We start from the raw sequence: 22,159 nt of genomic DNA, 5'->3' as shown, positions 1-22,159 counted from the left end.
TTCGGGTAAACGGGTATGTGGTTTCGGGTAATCGGGTCGGGTATTACCTAATCCCATACCCAACATATACCCACGAAAATTTTTAAAACTAATCACATACCCGGCTCAATACTCGCCGGGTATCAAGTATACCCGTCCCATTTGTGTCGGCTTTCGGGTATATTCGCCGACCTCGTGTATTTTTGACATCCCAACTTATAGCTTTGTGGTATCTAATATATTAATAAACTAGGTTAGTTCCCCGTGTGTTACACGGGTTGAACAATTTAAACTATATAATAAATATTTCTTGTAAATGCAAATTAAAGACGGAGACATTTATATATATTTGATAAATAATGAAACTAATAATAATAGTAAAAAAATCTCATACATGTGTACAGAGTCGTCTGTAAGAATTCATGTACCCTGTTTGAGCTCGAAAAAATATGTTCTTTCGTAATGTTTTAATATTATTATTTAATTTTAAAATAAAATGGACATTATTTAATATTATCTACAAATTAGAAGATAAATTATTAGAAAATAAATATGAAAGAAAGGCGGGAAAACCCAAAAATATGTGCATTCAATGAATGACACGTATCACACATTGGTTTACTTTATTATATGTATAAATTTATTTGCCCGATAGTGTGGGGTCGGAGTAGTAAAAATGTGTTGTCAACATTTACAATGTATCGTAAATCATAAGGCTGACTAATAGCGTGTGGGTCAAGACGTCGTTGTAAACAGCAAAGGACGGGACCAAAACTTCGTTAATCTCGTTTGCAACAGCCAACATGTCTATTTTTTATTCCATTTAAAAGATAATAAAATAACAATAATTATTTTTGACTGCCAAACACTGTATTTTTATCACCATTAATATATGATTAATCTCAAAATAATGCAACACTCCTGTTGCGCAACACATCATAAACAGAACTGTTGACTTATCTATAGTAGATCGGTTTTAAAATGTCATATATAGTTAAATCAAATAAAACTATTTTAAAATAAAAATGTCATATATAATTAAATCAAATAAAACTAGTTTAAAATGAAGTATGAAACCATTTTTATCTTTTGAAGTAGGCAAAGTATAGAGCTAAAGTAGTAAAGAATCAATAAATAGAATTTTAGAAGAAAATATACATATTTATAGATTTTGAAACTCCAGTCCAGGCGTTGATCAGTTTGTTGGTTCAACCATCTGACCCCGAATGAAGACGGTTAAAGAGTGCTAAACAAACTAGTTGTGTAAACGATTTTCTATACGACCAGCCAATCTGGTTTTCAATTAAGAATTGTTTAAAGAGTAAATTGCACAAAACGTTCTTTAAGTTTCACCAATCTTACTGGTTTCAGCCTTAATCTTTAAAAGTTGCCAAAACCAGCCTTTAAGATTAATTTTGTTGTGGATTTCATCCTTTATCACTAATCCAATTACTAATCCATGTTAAATGGTTTCACATGCATAGCATGTGAGGGTAAAACCGTCTTTTCATGCTTCTGATGTTATTAAAACCCTAATAAAATCCCAGAACCTTCGTTAATAATTTCTCAATCTCTCTCTCCACTTTCTTCATCTTCAACCTCCAATGAAACCACCAGAGCTTCAACCCTCCAAAACTCTCTCATCTACTCCAAAATTAACACACACAACAACCAAACAACCCCAAATCACAACACCCACAACTCCAATTTCACTTCCACCAACTCAAATGGGTTGCGCTACTTCTCGCTCATCCCCACCATTATTCACCACCACCGCCACCACCACCGTTGACCATCAAAATCCACCACCTAAATTCTCTAATTCTTCACCCTCACCACTCAATTTCAGCCCCACCTTCTCATATTACCATTACACTACCTCTAACTCCTCCAATTCAACACGCACCCCTGCTTCTCGAACCATGTCTCTACCCACCCCTTTAATCCACCACCCACCCCATTTTAACGGCGAATCCAACCACATCGTTTCCCTCACCTCCACCACCTACGGCTCCCTCTCCGCCATTGACGCCACCACCGACGATTTCAAAACCCTAGATCAATCCCCTGCTTCCCATGTGTTGTCTCCGGACTCTGTTATCAACACATGGGAGCTTTTGGAAGGTTTAGATGAAGAGTTTGACATTATTAATGTTGAACATAAAACACATTTGAAGAAATATATACATACAGATACAGATAAAGATAAGCCATATGTCTCATTTGGTTTGGGTGGTCCGTACGAATTGGTTGAGTATTCAGAAGTTAAACACGCACCCTTGTGGAAGCATTTATCTGGGAAGTCCTTGTTATCGAAAATGGATGATAATTTAATATCCAGTTACAACAAAGTGGTTTCGTCTAAGCGGTTAGGCGAACATAAGTTGAGTTTAGGCTGTTTGGCAACTCACTTTGTTTCGGAATGCCCTGTTTCGAAAGATTTTGAAGATTTAAGAATTCGAAAGGGGTTTGTAGTTTACCGGGGGGTTGTGAATACCAAGTCGTGTTGTTTTACACGAGTTTGAGAGGGATTAGGAAAACGTACAAAGATTGTTGCGAAATTCGGTTGATTTTGCAAGGGTTTCGGGTGTTTGTTTTAACGTATGTGACAGGTGTTTAAGCTACTAGCGTGCTAGGGAAGCGAGGCAATAATAAGCTTCTAGGAGCCTGTGACCTTAGGACAGTGTCCACATACCTGCTCCAGGGTCATAATTATCTGTAGATCTTGTACTGGCACCTGTAGTCAATAAGATCTATAGTTAGCCGTCTAGAAGTCTTAAAACAATATTTAAATTCGGTCTGTAATAATTAAGAATTTGAGTTGTCGGAACAGTTCCCATATTGTTTAGTTGATTTCTATGATAACTTGTTATTATTTGGGACACGGTATGGGACGTGTTATATAACTGAATTGTATGATAGTTGTTATGGAAACTTCTGAACAATCTGTTTCGCTTAGTGCCGCGCCCCGATGATTCCGCCATCGGTTGGGGTGTGACAGATTGGTATCAGAGCCATAACTATAGGGAATTAGGTTAGACACGATCTAGTCCGGATCGCTGTCTTAGAGACCTAGACTATAGCTAGGAACCAAGAGACCAAGTTTATGTGCTTATTTTATGATTGTTCCCTTCTATTCTATCATTACATCCGAACTCCGAGCCAAATTTCGTAATTTGGACGGGATTAGGAGTGAAACCCGCAAATTCCTGCCTAAATTACAAATTTTTGCCAATTACTTTGTGCAAATTTCTATCAACAAACGGGGGAGAATTATACCAAATTAGGGCTGAAACCCGTAATTTGATGAAAACTTTCCTCTAGATTTTTCTTAAAACAAGGAAGAAATTGCTGAGCTAGGGGTGAAACCCTAACCTTGGCAGTTATTCCGACTTTATTTTATCTCGCCAAGGCAATTGACGGACTCCAACGACCTGAACTCACGAGTATGGCCTAGAATGCGCATGCATAATGCCCAAGAATCGAGGCAGAAACATGTCCCCTAGAGTCGAAAGTGACGACAAGTCAACTGTGAATAGTTAAGTTGCCATGGTTAGTCAAAGTCTAGTAGCCGCAGACAATCCATTTTCCGATTTTGAGTGTTGCATCGTTGATTTTATATGATTTACCTGTTTACGCGTTTTAAGATTCGTTGGTTACCCCATTTGTTATCAATCTGCGTGACCTTTGTTGCTATCCCATCTCGATTCAAACCCCTGTTGAGGTGATCTAAACGAAACCAATATGCTATGCTACGCTACGCCATACTATGCTACTCGATGTGTTGTAAGTGACCGCTATATTCAAAACTTAGAGGCGGTTAGGAAACTAAATGTGCTACTGCGTACTGTTAGGAGGAATTACGTGACATTAATTGCCTCTGTGATAAAAGTGCGTACGTGTTTAGGAAATTAAGTGCTCTACTTGCTTAATTGCTTATGTGCTCTAATTGCTTCTGTGTTTATGTGCCTCTATGATTATGTGCTTATGTGATTATATGTGTTACGTGACGTGAGATGCGACGTGATTCTAAGCTTTAGTAAACTAAGACGTGCGAGATTCGAATTCGTTGTGTTGAGCCCTATGGCGATGTCTATTGCAGACCATGTCGTCATCATCGAGAATTCGCCAAAACCTTACCCGTCAGGAAAAGAGAGACCGACGTCTCGCCAAGCTCATCTCAAGGTCTGTAGCGAAAGCTGTCAGTGAGGTGTACGAAAACACCAGCAAGTCGTCGGAAGAATCCCGAACCCTCACTGAACCCAGCAAAGCTTCGTTCAGTTTCAAGCAATTTAAGGCATGTGGACCGAAGGAGTTCACCGGTGAAGAGGGCCCTACAGGCTTATTTCACTGGTTTGACTCAGTGGAAGTTACCCTTCGTCAAAGCGGATGCCCGGATCATCTTCGAACTCTCAATGCTACCGGTGTCTTCCAGTCGCGGGCATTGGACTGGTGGACAGCCGAAAGGAATAAGCGCGGGAACGACGCTGCCTACGAGCTGGCGTGGGAGGAACTGAAGGCTATCATGCTGGACGAGTTCTGTCCTCCCCACGAACGCCAAAAGTTGGAGGATGAGTTCTGGACCATCAAGCAGAAGGAGGGCGACAACGCTAGTCTCACCGCCCGTTTCAAACAACTGAGCATTATCTGTCCAGACCAGGTCAAGACTCCCGAGATGACCATCAAGAAATACATCCGTGCTCTTCCGGATTGTGTTGCAGATTATGTGTTCGCCGCCAAACCCGCATCAATCGAGGAAACCTACCTACTCGCTGCTGAGATTAATGATAAGCGAGTTAAGGCTGGTGTCTGGGATAAGCCATCCAAGTCGTTGCATCAAGTTACTACCGCATCAACCGACAACCCTACTGCTCAAGCCTCCAAGTCCTCGAGAAGAAGAAAGAAGAACAAGAATTGCGCTGCCGCAACCAATGCTGCTCCTCTTCAGTCAGTACCGCCGCAACAGCAACAACCACAGCGCACTGCGCCAGTGATCAATGCGCCGCCGGCTAAGCGTGCGTACACCGGCCCCCACCCACTTTGTGCTACATGTTCTTATCATCACCCGGTGGGTGTGGCCTGCCGTTTCTGTGTCCACTGCAACGTTTACGGGCATTTCACTGCGAATTGCCGCTATGGTCCTCGTCAAACGCAAGCTCAAGCCGCTGTTAACCAAGCCCTGCTACCTGCTCCTCAAGCTCCTCAAGCTGCACAGGCCCCGGCGAACAATGTTCGGACCTGCTTTGCATGTGGTGACCCTAACCACTTCGCAAACCGGTGCCCGAACAGGGTGGTGAAACAAGAAGCTCAACAACCCCAGCAACAACAACAGCAACCTCAACAACAAGCCGCTCACGCCAGAACTTTCAACATCAACGCACGCCAGGCTCAAGCTGATAACAACGTGGTCAATGGTACGTTCCTTGTGAATGGTATTTATGCATCATGTTTGTTTGATACTGGAGCCGATAACTGCTTTGTGTCATTTGAATTTGAGAAGCTTCTTAGACGTAAGCGCTCTTATCTTTCGTCACCCTTCGAAGTAGAAGTCGCTACCGGAAGAACCATTGCTGTCAATTCTGTGCTTCGTGATTGTACTCTCGAGCTCAACAATCATATATTCCCGATTAATCTCATTCCAATGCAGCTCGGAAGTTTCGATGTCATAGTAGGCATGGACTTTCTTCGTGAAAACCATGCTGAAGTTGTGTGTGCCGATAAGATGATTCGTTTTGTGCTAGCTAGTGGTGATATTCTATGTGTTTATGGTGAAACTACTGCAAAAGATCTCAAGCTCATGTCCTGTCTTCAAGCTCGCAAATATCTCCGCAAGGAATATCGAGCCTTCTTGGCCAACATTGTTGTAGCAGAGACGGACAAGAAAAGGAAAGTTGAAGTCAAGGATGTTCCTGTTGTCCGAGAATTTCCTCAGGTGTTCCCTGATGATCTTCCTGGATTACCTCCAAGTCGTGATATCGACTTTCGAATCGACCTTATTCCAGGAGCCAACCCAGTGGCCAAAGCTCCGTATCGACTCGCTCCATCTGAGATGCGAGAACTCTCAAACCAACTCCAAGAGTTACTTGAAAAAGGCTTCATTCGCCCGAGCACTTCTCCATGGGGCGCACCAGTCCTTTTCGTCAAAAAGAAGGACGGGTCGTTCCGAATGTGCATCGATTACCGGGAATTGAACAAGCTGACCATCAAGAACCGATACCCCTTACCAAGAATCGATGATCTGTTTGACCAACTACAAGGTGCTCAGTGTTTCTCCAAGATTGATCTACGTTCAGGCTACCATCAGTTGCGGATTCAAGAGGAAGACATACCCAAAACCGCTTTTCGAACCCGATACGGCCACTACGAATTTGTTGTCATGCCTTTTGGTTTGACCAACGCACCCGCGGTCTTTATGGATCTGATGAATCGCGTGTGTAAACCGTTCTTAGACCGTTTCGTCATTGTATTTATCGACGATGTCCTGATCTATTCCAGATCGAGGGCCGAACATGCGCAGCATTTGCGATTGGTTCTCGAGTTGCTTCAGGGAAACCAACTCTACGCCAAGTTCTCCAAGTGTGAGTTCTGGTTGGAGGAAGTTCAATTTCTGGGTCATATTGTGAATAGTCGGGGTATACACGTTGATCCTGCAAAGATTGAGGCAGTCAAGGGATGGGTTACGCCAAAGAATCCGTCAGAAGTTCGCTCTTTTCTCGGATTAGCCGGCTACTACCGGCGATTCATCGAAGGGTTCTCAAAGATTGCTGTACCGCTTACCTCCCTTACTCATAAAGACAAGCCTTTTGTGTGGGGAACCGCGCAGGAGACTGCTTTCCAAACCCTCAAACACATGCTGTGCCATGCACCAGTTCTTACACTGCCGGACGGAAGCGATGACTTCGTTGTCTATTGTGATGCTTCAAACCTTGGACTTGGCTGCGTTCTCATGCAACGAGACAAGGTTATAGCTTACGCATCTCGACAGCTCAAAATCCACGAGAAGAACTATACAACCCATGACCTCGAGCTAGGCGCAGTTGTCTTTGCCTTAAAGATTTGGCGACACTACCTGTATGGTACAAAGTGTACGATCTTCACCGATCACAAGAGCCTACAACATATCTTTAACCAGAGAGAACTCAATATGCGTCAACGCCGATGGGTAGAACTTCTCAACGATTACGACTGTGAGATCCGTTATCACCCAGGCAAGGCGAATGTAGTTGCAGACGCCCTCAGCAGAAAGAATTACGTGATAGGTGCTCGAAACATCCAGGCTCAGTATAACCTCGAAGCTCTCATCCGCGAAGCACAACACGCTTGCTTTAACGAGCGTACGTTGAAGAAAGAACGAATCTATCACGATGGAACTCAGCTCGTGAGCAAAGCCAACGGGATATTCTATTATCTGGACCGAATCTGGGTTCCGAGGAGGACAGATTTGCGAAAGATCATCATGAACGAAGCCCACAAATCCCGATATTCCATTCATCCCGGTGCGGACAAAATGTACCAGGACCTTCGCTACAAGTACTGGTGGCCTGGGATGAAAAGGGATATTGCTCTATATGTTGGTAGCTGTTTAACTTGTGCAAGAGTCAAGGCTGAACACCAAAGACCTTCAGGCTTACTCGAACAACCGCCGATACCCGTATGGAAGTGGGAAAGCATAGCTATGGATTTCATAACTAAGCTTCCGACCACGCCATCAGGTCACGACAGTATTTGGGTTATAGTCGACCGTCTAACCAAATCAGCCCACTTTTTGCCAATACGAGAAGACTATAAGGTGGCCAAGCTAGCCCAAATCTACACCGACGAGATCATTAAGAATCATGGTACGCCTCGAGACATCATTTCTGATCGCGATGCTCGGTTTACATCGAGATTGTGGGAAACTTTTCAAGCAGCTCTTGGTACGACGCTGAATTTGAGTACCGCATTCCACCCGCAAACCGACGGGCAGACTGAAAGAACGATTCGTACTATTGAAGACATGCTCCGTGCGTGTGTTATCGATTTTGGTGGTAGTTGGAGCAAACACCTACCGTTAGTCGAATTTTCGTACAATAATAGCTATCACTCCAGCATCGAAATGGCACCTTTCGAAGCCTTGTATGGTAGGAGATGTCGCTCGCCTATTGTATGGCACGAGGTCGGTCATTCACAATTGACTGGGCCCGAGATTCTGCAAGAAACGACTGACAAGATCCACCAGATAAGGGAAAATTTGGTAAAGGCCCGGGACAGACAAAAGATGTACGCCGATAAACGACGCAAGCCCCGCGAATTTGCAGTTGGCGACTACGTGCTCCTAAAGGTATCACCTTGGAAGGGAGTAGTCCGATTCGGCAAAAGAGGGAAACTTGCGCCTCGATTTGTTGGACCTTTTAAGATTTTGGAAAGGATCGGTAAAGTTGCCTACAAACTCGAATTACCGGAGGAACTCAGCAATGTCCACCCGACTTTCCATATTTCAAACCTTCGAAAATGCGTAGCCGACCACGACGCAATAATACCACTCGACGATCTTCAGGTCAACGAGACGCTACACTTCGTGGAAAAGCCTGTCGAAATCATGGACCGACAGACCAAGCAACTCAGACGCTCTCGCATTCCTATTGTAAAGGTACGATGGGAAGGCAAACGAGGCGCGGAGTTCACTTGGGAACTCGAAAGTGACATGAAGGCCAAGTACCCGCAGTTGTTCAGATAGATCTGAAGCATCAAATTGGTAAAAATCACACGGCGATGTACGGTTCTCGGCCTAATTTCGGGACGAAATTCCCTAAAGGAGGGGAGACTGTAACACCCCGTGTTTTCCAAAGTCAAAGTCAAAGTCAAGTGTTGACTGTTATTGGAATTAAAGATCAATAAAGATTAATTTCATTTTAGTTTCATTTTGATTTTCATATTATTTGGAGTAAGTGTTGTATAATCAAACTAATCGGCCGATAATCGAACTGTGAATCAACGACCGACTGTGAATGATAGGAAGTAACAATGCAATAAAGCTAGTCAATCAATAATCAAGCTAATCAAATCAATCATCGAACTCAAGTGTGGATAATTTTAATGCTTTTATACGTGTGTGTGTGTGCCTTATGTGTTACTTGTGCATGTTTACTTTTATGTTAAAGTGTGTGGTGAATCAATCAAATCGATCAAGACTCAAAGGTGAATCAAACTCAATGGAAATCGAACCCGAAATGGTTGTAAGGATGCTCGTATGTTAGATATAGTAGTTGAGACTAAAAGTAATTTGATTAGGAATTCTATCATTCTCAAATCATCGTTCATCGAACTCGAAACATCAAAAATCGTCGCGAAACACTCAAAACCAGGCAAGCCGATCGAACAGGGCAACCTGATCGAACAGGCTAGCCGATCGAACAGGGCAACCTGATCGAACAGGCTAGCCGATCGAACAGGCTGTTCGATCGGACAGCTGCTCGATCAAGGATGCTGTTCGATCAGCTGACCCTTTCCTCTTTTGGAAGCCTATAAATAGGGCTGTCCTTGTCAAACTTTCCACTTTTGGAAAAGCTCTGACCGACCAGCCTCTTCTTCTCACTAAATCTCAGATTTCTCTCAAACCGGTAAGTATTTCGCTCTAATCCTTGTACGTTTTTGTTCATTAATCGATTCTACATCTTTCTATCTTTCAAAACTTGGATTTCATCCATGAAATCACCAAGATCTAGGTGTTCTTGGGTGATGTCATCATGTGTTCTTCAAGAACACTAAGTTTTGGCATCATTCCACCATGAATAACTTAGATCTAACCGATTTCCACATAAATAACCTAAAATCTTCCAAAGATCTTAACATTTCACGGTGGAAAAGGATTGGAAGATGGGTTTTCATCTATCTTTCAACTCTTTTACACTCAAAAAGGTGAAAACGAGACTTGAACCGATTTACAAATCAATCTAAACAAACACATGGTTCAAGATTCGGGTTCTACCGAGAGATATACCGATTTCGGGTTAAACGTTAAACTTAAGTTCCAAACCGCCTCTGGCCGAGCTTGGGTGATTCCTGCTCGAGTCAGCAGACTAAGTAGGGACTTCAGCTTTGTGGTTCAACTCGTAATCAAAATATCTCTAAAACATCAACAATTAACGGGAATAACCAAGTGTTAAGTGATAGGTTAACCGAATCGAGAAGCTGGCCGAACGGCTAGGCTGTTCGATCGAACAGCCCAACCGAACGACTATGCCAGCCGATCGACTAGGCTAACCGATCGACTAGCACTTAGTCCCACAAACTCATGAAGTGTAGTATTGACGAGGTACTGTTCGATCGACTACGCCACTCGATTGTAATCATTACTGCTCGAATCATGAGATACTATACTTCAAAACACTTAGACTTTTCGAAACATTGGGATGTCACCCGATCGAGCATGCCAACCGATCGAGTGACATATTTGAAAACAATGAAGTGCTAGCCGATCGGTTGGGCTAACCGATCGAACAGCTGTTCGATCGGCCAACTTGAAAGGTAGTACAAACCATCATACACAAACACATCCTTCACATCAAAGGAAGAAACAATCCACTTGAAGGAACCAGCCGATCGAGCCAGCCGGCCGATCGAATGGATGTTCGAACGGACTTTCAAACCAATCGAACAGCCCACTCGATCGAACTGCTGTCCGATCGAATGGCCTACTCGATCCAAGTACATTGTTTACTTTTTCCGCGTTACTCATCGTTGTGTTATCGAACTATTCAGGCTAACCTATTCTCAGTGCTCCTCTCAATCCACGACCAACCACTGTGAGTATACTCGATCCCTTTTTGCTTTCAGCACTTTTGGGTGTTACATACGTAATCTATCAAATTCACAAACAACACAAACTATTTGAACGCTAACCTACTTGCATGTATTGCTTGTCTAAATGATTGCTGTTTATTATGTTTACACGTGGAGTGCTATCTGCCTGCTTTAGCAACGTAGTACTATAGTTTGGACTCAGCACCCGTTCACACGGGGGTTGCTAAGGACAATTACTTGCATGGATTACAGTGGTAATCATGTATTGCGAACTGTCTCGGACAGTCAACTTGAAGTCATTGGTATCGATGGTCCCATGTTGATAATTTACATGCATCGTTTGCCCTTGTGTACGTGCTTGGTTATGCGTAAACTTTTCGAACTTTATATGCTATAACAAACTTGTGTACTCACCTTTACATTATATGTATTGACTTTTATTTTAACGTATGTGACAGGTGTTTAAGCTACTAGCGTGCTAGGGAAGCGAGGCAATAATAAGCTTCTAGGAGCCTGTGACCTTAGGACAGTGTCCACATACCTGCTCCAGGGTCATAATTATCTGTAGATCTTGTACTGGCACCTGTAGTCAGTAAGATCTATAGTTAGCCGTCTAGAAGTCTTAAAACAATATTTAAATTCGGTCTGTAATAATTAAGAATTTGAGTTGTCGGAACAGTTCCCATATTGTTTAGTTGATTTCTATGATAACTTGTTATTATTTGGGACACGGTATGGGACGTGTTATATAACTGAATTGTATGATAGTTGTTATGGAAACTTCTGAACAATCTGTTTCGCTTAGTGCCGCGCCCCGATGATTCCGCCATCGGTTGGGGTGTGACATTTGTGGATGAAAGGGATATATCGATGGATTCGAGTTATAAAAAGGAGCTGCAGGGTGTGTTTGAGGGGAAAGGGTTTAGTTTGCCACAATTGTTTGTTAGGGGGGAACATATTGGTGGTGCGGATGAGATCAAACGGCTTCATGAAGAGGGGAAGTTGTTTGATTTGATGAAAGGGTTTCCGGTGATGGATCCGGGGTTTGTTTGTAGGAATTGTGGGGTTGTGAGATTTGTACCGTGAACGAATTGTAGTGGGAGTATGAAGGTGTTTGAGGAGGATGGGTTGATCAGGTGTGTTGCTTGTTGTTCTTGATTGGAGGTTGAAGATGAAGAAAGTGGAGAGAGAGATTGGGAAATTATTAATGAAGGTTCTGGGATTATATTAGGGTTTTAATAACAGCACAAGCATGAAAAGACGGTTTTACCCTCACAATTTAACATGGATTAGTAACTGGGTTAGTGATGAAGAATGAAACCTGTAATAAAATTAATCTTAAAGGCTGGTTTTGACAACTTTTAATGATTAAGGCTGAAACCAGCACGATTGGTGAAACTTAAAGGACGTTTTGTGCAATTTACTCTTGTTTAAATACAAGTATATTTGTTTTTGTGTGGTTTTAACTCAAGAATTGCTTTAAATACAATTATATTTATTTTTGTATAACTATATAGCTAGCCATTATAAATGTTAAGTTTATTTAATTGAGTTTTAAAGTTCTAACGGTTCATGGTCTTGTGGTTAGATATAATTAGATAGCTTGATTTAAAAAAACTGAACGGTTTGATATTATTGAGTTCATAAAACAATTCATTTTTTTTTATATTTACGTATAACAAATTATGTGGAAAATGAAATGAACATGATATCGTCACAAACTTAATTATGTGTTCATTATCACTATACGATTGTAATAAAAACTAGGTTTAAAAAAGTTGGCCGCGTTGCAGCGAATTTCCTTTATTATTTAATCTGTGTTTATGTGTGTTTTGAAATCATTACGAGCGTGCTGTAAAAGGAACTGCTAACAAGAATAAAAAGAAAATGTAGAAAAAAACACTAAAAGATAACCGAAAGAAAATCAACCAAAAAAGTTGTATGGTAACGATGTTGTTCGTATGAAACCCGTGGTCAGAGATGAGCAAATTGTTCTGGGTACTGATAGCAAATTTGACGAACCGAAAGATCTTAAGTACCAATTCGGTACCGACTTTTGGCGTTCCTAGTATCGGTTCACTACCGTTTTTTACTTTCATATACCGGTACCGAAACCAGTATTTTCGGTATCAGTACCGATTCTGTACCGGTTGGCATTGAGCTCATCCCTACCCTTGAAACTAAAAAAAGAAAAAAATTAAAAGTTGAAGAAAATCAACAAAAAAAAAGTTGTACGATACCGTTGTTCGTACGGTAACCGTGATCAGGGATGAGCAAATGGTACCGGATAGCAGCGCTAAATTTCCCGAAACAAAAGATTTCCAATATCAATTCGGCACCAACTTTTGGCGTTTTCTGTTTTAGTGTCGATTTTTACCTACATATACTGATAACGAACGGGACCGTACACATATTTCGAAACCAGTACTGGTTCGATACCGGTTGACACCAAATGTATCCCAACCCCTGATATTAAAAAAAGATCAAAGTTAAGAAATAAAGAAAATAACTATTATTATATTATAATATTAAAATAATAGATGTATTAAAAAAAACTATATATTTACCTATATATTAAATTTATAATGGAAAGAACAGTAAGATATCTATCTCTTATACTAAAGCAAAATAGTGGTTGACTATTTGACTTTGATGTGGCTATTCTCTTTGACCAGAGAATTGAGAATTTGGGCGGCATTTTCCTCTCATCTCAATTCTCAATCAATTCCTTCATTCTTCTTTCAAAAGCTTCTTGAATTATATATGGAAAGTTGAATAATTCATCAATTACTGGAAGATCTTTTGCGAAAATATGGAAGCGTTTCCATTCTTAATCTATTAAAGATAGATTGGTTCCTTTTCTTCATTCTATCTAAAAGTGGTTTGTTATTCATCTGTTTCTGAGTCATCGTTTCTTTCAATCGGCGTTACAGACTTACAATCATCGATCGTTTCTTTCAATCGGTGTTTCAAACTCTTTGATCGTACCATATACAGTTGATTTCAACATGTATGTTTATCAGAAACACTAATTTTAGGGTTTCTGATGTAAAATTGTTCATCAGACACACTAATTTTTTGTTGAAGAAAATACAAATTGTATTTTTTTTTGTTGATTCAAGCATAAATACGGATTCCTCAGGAGCGGGTTGGATTAGTCCCGTGAGTTCATCTCTCTTGCTTCTTATTTGATTGCAAAAACTAGGGTTAGGATTTTGATTTTTGTTGATTTAAGCACCTACCAATTTTTTTTTGTTCAATTTGTGTGGTTTCAGGAGACAAGAACGATTGGATATTTTTGTACGATTATGGATTATCTGTAGGAAAGGGAAATTCTGATTGGATATTTTTTGTTCAATTTGATAATTTATTTGTTAATTTCTAATTCAAGATACACAAAATATGAGATTATATGTTTATTTTTTAATTTTTGTATTTGATGTGATGTCTTCTAGGTGTTTGATGAAATGCTACATATGATCAAGTGGAGCAGTTGTTAAAATTCTCTTTGTTTTATAATTCTTATGTTTTCCAATTGCCTTTTTTTCTACTAATATAATTATATAACATGTACACTTGCAGACAGTTTGTGCATATGCAGAATGCATCAGCAACAGAGTATGTCTTTCTAACGCGTCTCGCCTGGCTATTAAGGTAACCACCATATCCATTATTCATGATACCAGTTAATTTTTGTATTTGGTAAATGTTGTGAGTCACACATGATTGGTTATAACTAGATACATGATGTTTGATACTTTGATGTAATGCCTCACTGATCCGCTAACAAGTGTGACTGAGTTTTAGTATTCTTTATAAGAAATTTGTCAACTGGTAATGATCCAAAGGTACGGTTGTAGTCGATTTTATAAATGATAATTATATATTGTGGATTTTTGTGTGTTATGATGTTTGTTTGATGATTTTTGTTTTCTTCTTTCCACTGTAGCTGGTGGTTTAGGTATCAATCTTGCACACCAGATATTGTCATCATTTTTGAATCAGATTGGAATCCTCAGAATGATCTGCAAGTTTGGGAGTGTATGATATCTGTCTCTATTTATAGTCACTACATACTAATTTCATGACTTTTGTTAGGCAATGTGCAGAGCTCACAGAATTGGACAACAAGAAGTCGTTATAACATATTATAAAGTAGAATAGATTATGTATGATTATGAAGGCTTGAAACTTTGCATTGACATTTGAAAAGTTCTTATTTTGTTGGTTTACAGTCATTCTCTAATTTACTAATGCTATATTATTATAGCAAGCTGCTATTGCAATTGTCATGGATGTAGATGCCACCTTGGGGAAGAAAAAAGTTGCAGAGCAGATGGGTTTTTCATGGTCTACATTGACCTTTTGAATGAGGACCTTCATGAACATCAGGTTTGGTTAGGTTTGACTCTTATTTCAATTTTTTTTCGTCTATTACAAGGTTTATTTCGTTCGAGTGTAAGAAAACCCTTATACTATTGCTATTGGGTTGTGTTTTATGTATTTTGAATTAACTTGATAGTTTAATTATGTTTAGTTTTGTTTGTTAGTTCTTTAATTTTAGTATGAAGAGTCTGCCCACCAGGTCTTCAGTTATGTTAAAGTTGGCATTTTGAAGCTTATTTAATCTATTATTTTTACTTATTTCTGACTTGAAAAGGTAGTGGGGCTTGATAGTTTGATTACGTTCTGTTTCTTTGTAAGTTCTTCAATTATAGCTTGAGAAGTTTGCCCATCAGGAGCACTAGATGTGTGTCAAAAGTCATTAGTTATGTTAAAGTTGATATTTTAGGCTTATTTGTTCTAATTTTTACTGATTCTGACTAAAAAGGGATTTGGATATTAATAGTTTGATTCTGCTTGGTTTTTTGTTAGTTCTTAAACTTTAGTACGTAGAGTTTGCTCACCAGATGTTTTAAAAGACATTAATTATGTTTAAATTTTCATTTTAAAGTTTTTTTGGTCTAATTTTTTTACTAATTTTTTCAATGTAGTGCATTCTGATTGCTTTGAACCTGCTTCTTAACCAGGTATTTTTCAACTTGATCCTCTCAGATCGTTATTGATGTTCTCGATCATATATATCCGTAATGTTTGTCGTTTATTTCTTCTGAAGTAATTTATCGTGTTTGAGATTTTGCGTGATTTTAATTTATCATTCATTCATACATATGTTCATCATTTAAGTTTTAAAAAATTAATCCCTATTTGGTGATTTTGATAAGATATGAAAACATAATTTTGGTGTTTTATTGGTGATCTTTTTTTTATTGATTTCAATTATTGTTTAGGTAAATATCTCAGTAAACGTTTTGAGCTTTTATTTCAATTTGCTTTCTATTCGTTGATCGAATGAATCATTCCTTTAATATAATTCCATGGATCCAAATGAAATGATTTTATTATACCTTTGAATGGAATAAACATTTACATTGTATTTTATTATCTGAACCTAATTGATCCTTTGGTATACAAGGTTCATTGAAATTAACCTGGTCACAAGCATGTTTGCTTGGTAAACAACGCCCGACGTTCGATGCAATGATTCCGCTCTAATTAGTGTAGGTACCTTATCTATTTCGATGACTGAAACAACCATTGAATCTTGGTTTATTAAGATAAACAATAACTCAATCCATTATGTTTCCTCATTTTTTTTTTGTTGTTTAAAAACAAAAAAATATGGATTGCATTACTATTGTAATATGAAACCTATTGCAATGTTTTTTTTTGGCTAAATTTGTTGCATATAGGAATTGTTTTAGTAACATAAACATCATGGTAAAGTTCATAGTTTATGATAATAAGTTTTCCTATTTATATTATATGAGTTTGGAGGATAAAAACAAATTAATTTTGAAAAAAAATGAAAACAACGCATATATTTGAATTGACAGTTTCACTATTGTTATGTTATGGAAAGTATTGTGGGATATTATAAAGTGGATGCCCAATAGAGAAGCCTTGTGATGAACTTGATGCAAGTTGTATGAAGCATGATGCCTTGCATTTCAGCAAACAATAGTGAGTATCATCACTCTTTTTATCGTTTTATATAATGATTTTGAATAACCATTACCGAATTTAAGATGAAATTGGCCATTTGAAAGTCTCTATAAGAGTACACCTAGCTGAGTAGCCGTAGAATAATCATTTTTGTTACTTGAACGATTTGATAAACTTATCTCTATTTTTTTATTGTCAGCAAACTTGATCAGATATTAATGGTACGTTGTCAATGAATAGGCAAGTGCTAAGTGATATGGTGGGTTTACTTTATGAAATTTATATTTTTCAATTTGTTGTTATGATCCTTGTGTTGGGCGTTTTTTGGCAGCGGAGCCGCCAATGAAGGAGGATGACCATACATGACAGAACTGTATCAGGTTTGGTCCGACCCTCTAGCCGCGTTTATTTGATTATACGTCAAGCCGATCTCTTTGAAGAGCGGTGGTTAATCAATTGCATTGACAAATTATATTTTTGGTTGCATTAAAACATTAATAGTATAGTTTCGACTCAGTTTTCTTAATCTTCCTTTTGATCTTTTCCTTATCTAGCCTTAGGAGGACATGCTAAAGAATGCAAATAATCAAGGAACAACCATCCTCCATAATCTGAAGGTAGATTATACTTTGGGAGATTTCGAGGTAAATCAAAATATTCATTTTGTAGAATATTTCCAAGTTTTGTATTTAGTTATAACAAAGTTATGCCATAATACAATACAATACTAACAAAAAAAATGAAAGATATCCTCTAAGGTGGATCTTTTACACTGATTATTTGCTATGTTTTAATTTTCTTGCTTTTGGTCAATTAAAGATGCTAACATTAGTTAGCATGAATTCTCGGACCCTTTGTGATCTTTTACAGTGATTATTTGCTATAATTTAATTTTCTTGCTTTTTGTCAATTAAAGATGCTAACATCAGTTAGCATTACACGTTTTGTAGGTAATTTTATGGAGCTACACATATTGGTGGTTGTTTAGGGGAGTTAACGGGCTCTCATATTCATCGCTTTTCATGGAGGTAAGTTGATTTCTTATATCATTTCATATCATTTTTGTTGAGTTGGGTAAAATGTCAAGATGGGCTGAGCCAGGTTGGTGACCTGTTCAGTACAGTTGACCTGTTATAATATATATTTGCATTAAAGGCATCATGCAAGCTGGTTGGATGATCGTCTTTTTTCAAATAATTTGACCCGTTATAATTAGTTTTCCAGTTGAGGATAACCATAATGTAGTGAATGTAGAAAGCATATTGTTATCATTCTAAAGTTTGTATTGGTGCTTTAATATTTGGTGCAGAAGGTATATATCCGACAACCCTTAGACGTGAAACCCAACTTTGAAAGGTCTAGAACAAAAATGATGATTTACATGGGCTTCATTGCCGGTAGATATTATATGTTTATGCATTTTCGATTTTCCTATAGCTTTCTACTTTGATTCATGATTTATTTTGTAAATGAACTCACTTAAAATTTCAACCAGTTTTTTAGTTTTTGGCATGAAATTTGTGGACTTGGGATTAAACTCACATTGAATGTTTATTGAATGTTTTTTGCTGATAGGTGTTGCTGGGTTTGGTGGTAAATGCAGGTTATTGGACTTGGGTTTGACTTGAATGATGGCTAGAAGCTTGAAGTTTGTTGCTGATGCGTATGAAAGCCGATAGAGTTTTGAAGATTGATGTTTTTTGTTTGAACTGTATTTAGTCTTGATTTTAGTTGTTTTCGTTTATTTTTTGTTTAGATTTTGAATAGGATTTATGTTTGTAATACTTGGGTTGTGTGTGGTCGCGAGTAGAGTTAGAAGTAGTAATTGTTATTTGTTAGAGTGGTTGGGGTAGGGGTATGTTAAAACCCGTTCTGTAAGGCCTTAGGCGTTTTTGAGGTTGGTGTTCTTGGGGTATGTCTCGGAAGACCCAATGCTCTTTAGGTGTAATTATTATTTTTTAATTTTATTAATAAAGTTTTGACGGGGTGCCGTCCCCGTTTAGAAAAACAAAAGATTAAATTAATTACTTTAGTTGCATGCCTAATTTGAGGTTTTCTTTGTAAATAGGCTTCCTTGATTTTTTTATGGTATGGGATGAGTCGGGTTGGGTTGACACGCAAACACAACTCCGATCATCGGATATTTCAACTAGATACAATGTTGGGGCCTTTTTGTTTCTACTCTTAGGGGAATCATTGCTGATGTAATGTGGAAGGCCTTCAACACTAATTCGAGACTGGATCATTATTTATTTTATATCTATGGAAAAATTATGTTTACGATCAATATACATAACTTTAGGATGTCAAAGAGAAGCACTCAGTTCCTCTCTTATAGCTCAATATCATCAGGATGTAATAAAGTATTTACGTATTAAAGTATAATTTTTTTTGTTGTTTAGCCACCCGTGTATTACACGAGAACTTAGACTAGTAATGATATATATATTAAAATTAGAAATGGAAACTAACAAATGAGTAAATGGTATTGGGTATTGGGTATTCGTACCGGTATCAAATTTATTAAACCGGTGTATTTTCGGTACCTGTTCGGCACCGGTATTCACCGGTTTTTACCCTCAAATACCGGTGTCGTACCAATACCAACCAGTACCGAACCGTACCGTACCAGGTATATTCGGTACCGGTACCCACTTTTAGGGATTTCGGTAACGGTATTTTCGGTACCGGATGGTACCGAACTCATCAAATCCTGTAGCAACGCAGCAATACAAGTAATTTCACCGTTTAGATTACTTTTCATACACACAATAAGTAAACTGTATTTCGTTTAAATGAGGTTTTATATACATAACAACTTATTTTGCTTTTTTTTTTTGTCTTTTTCTTTAAAGAATGAATTGTAGTAATGCAAAATTAACTTGGATATTTAGAATATTGTTGAGCAAATCGTATCAAATCCTGTAATCAAACCGGTATCGTATCGGTACCAAATTTACTATACCAAATCATTTTCGGTCCCAATTTGGTACCCACCTTTTGGCGTTTTCAAAATCGTTATTTTCGGTTCGACACCGGTCTAGCACCATACCTGTATTTATTGATTTTTACCTTCAAATACCATACCTTATTGTACCGAGCATTTTCGGTGCCGGTACCTAATTTCGATGATTTTCCGGATCGGTACTTTCGGTGGCGTTACCGGTACCGAGCTCATCCATATTTTAACGTGTTATAACCGTAATAACTGAACTGAAAACAACCGAATTTCCAACGTGTGGGTCCTATTATTATATATTAGGTTATTTAAAATCGCTTTTTTTAGGACGGAGTGACTATCCTTACCATGTCATTTTTATTTATGTTTTGATATTCGGTATCTGCTTGTCGTTGCTGACATGCCTTTTGTAGTCATTGGGTACCCGCCGCAATGCACGGGCAGAAAATCAACTAGTTATTATAATATTAAAATTACTATTTATTAATTCCTTTATTAATATTAATTAATTAATATATAGTAATAATAATTAATATGACACTTAAAAATCCTATATTAAATAAAAAGTTATTTTTTCCGAATAAGATAAGGAGAGATCTTAGCCTTTTTTTTTTAAATCAATAACTAAAATGAAAATGTAGAAAAAAAGAAGTGCTATGATATTCTTAAAAAGCCTATTTGTTGACTTTCTCTCCACATATAAATCACATGCAAATTTCCCCCTCATTTTTTAAACGTCCTTAACTTTTTATACGAAATTATTTAAAAAAATGCATTATAAATTAAGTATTTTTTATCTTTAATTTGAGTAGCATATTACTATATACAATATGACAATAAAAAAACCCAAAAAATGTGTTGTATTTCTATTAGAGGTGTGAACGAGCTGGGCCGAGCCCGAGTTCGACTGGGCTTGAGCTCGGCTCATCATGTTTTTATGATTAGCTCGGCTCGGTTCGAGTCTAGTAAAACCCAAAGCTCGATCTCGAGCTATTTTAAAACAACCTCAGACAAGCTAAAAACTCGACTCGAGCTCTCTTCAATGTCGCTTAAACGAGTTAAAGCTCGGCTCGCCAATGTTATTATTATCATTATTATTATTATTATTATTATTATTATTATTATTATTATTATTATTATATTATATATAAAATAAATAAATTTTTGTTTGGGCTCGTTTAGGCTCGCGAGCCTAAACGAGCTTTGTAATTCTGGCTCGAGCTCGGACTCGATAACTAAACGAGCTCTATTTCAGGCTTGAGCTTGGGCTCGAGCTCGTTAAAGCTCGACTCGTTCGAGCTTTTAATCGAGCCGATAACGAGTAACTCTCGAGCCTCTGGGCTTGTTTACACCCCTAATTTCTATGTTGTATAATATTTTTGTACTAGATTTTTTGTATTAGATTTTTGTAGTATATTTTTTTGTGCTACATTTTTTGTACTAGACTTTTTGTGTTATTTTTTTGTGCTAAATTTTTTTAGTATATTTTTTTGCTAATTTTTTTTTGTACTAGATTTTTTGTGTTGTATGTTTGAAAAAACAAAAGGGTTAGGGTTTATGTTTTAGGACCAAATTACCCTTTCTTCCTTTTTATAAGAAGTGTCACATTTCATCTCTAGAATCTTTCTTAAACTACTTAGGCAAAACGCACTTTTCAATGAATCTTCCCTCTCATTAAAAACCAAGTTATATTAACGATTTTCTTTTGAACGACCAACAGAATGGAAGAGAAGTCCCTTCGAAACCAGACATAACCCGCCACCAACCCATCAACCCGGGTTCAATCCCAGGTGCCACCACAAGTTGTTCCTAATAATTCTTGCCTCTTGCAAGACATAAACTTGATACTTCTCTCTGACCTTCAGACCAATTTCATTGTTATGACCAGCCTCAGTAGGACTCATTGGCAACTCATTTTATCAGCTATTGTTCCAAATAAAAATAAATGTTGCATTTAAATATTACTTTCATTAGTCAAATATTATAGAGTAAAGTACAATTTTAGTTACTGTCCAGTCGCACATACAACTCTCATTTGAAAAAAAAAACGTCTATTCCAATCCCTATGGTTGTCAATTGAAATTAATCAAGTCGCTCTATCTAACGGATAGCTCTATCAAACATCCGTTAGATGAAGGTTAGTATTTTGGTCAAAAGACCAAAATGCCCTTTAGGACTGAAATTGTAATACGAATTAGTCATCTCCTTTTTATATTCTCTGTAACACACAACCCACCTTGTCTCTAGAGAGAAAGTGATTGTATATCTTAGAATCAATCATTGTCGACTGTTTTCTTTAACGGATTCCGTCAAGAAATGGGAGAAACGGATCACAACGTACACTCGGTTATTTCGAAATGGAGGCTATTGAACCGACGTGTTATAGTATTTGAGCCACTCCACATACACGTGGGGGAGGCTATGGATGAGGCC

General features: G+C 38.1%; 1 protein-coding gene and 1 long non-coding RNA gene across 2 annotated transcripts; both read left to right on the top strand.

Moving 5' to 3' along the window:
- The first annotated feature begins 1,706 nt into the window (after positions 1–1,706).
- On the top strand, positions 1,707–15,130 carry LOC110900945 (uncharacterized protein At5g39865). Its single transcript, XM_035982207.1, is given in 6 exon segments — positions 1,707–2,393; positions 2,435–2,568; positions 11,607–11,897; positions 14,037–14,061; positions 14,344–14,415; positions 15,032–15,130. Coding segments are annotated over 6 exon segments (1,308 nt in total).
- Positions 15,131–17,320: 2,190 nt separating this feature from the next.
- LOC110902717 lies at positions 17,321–18,092 on the top strand. Its single transcript, XR_002571356.2, has 3 exons — positions 17,321–17,411; positions 17,718–17,795; positions 18,077–18,092. It is a non-coding gene; the product is annotated as an uncharacterized LOC110902717 (long non-coding RNA).
- Positions 18,093–22,159: the final 4,067 nt, after the last annotated feature.

This window comes from Helianthus annuus, chromosome 13, assembly GCF_002127325.2.
Source record: "Helianthus annuus cultivar XRQ/B chromosome 13, HanXRQr2.0-SUNRISE, whole genome shotgun sequence".
In the NCBI taxonomy this organism is placed as follows: domain Eukaryota; kingdom Viridiplantae; phylum Streptophyta; class Magnoliopsida; order Asterales; family Asteraceae; genus Helianthus; species Helianthus annuus.
The sequence above is the reverse complement of the archived record's forward strand: the minus strand, read 5'-3'. Positions and strand labels throughout refer to the sequence as shown.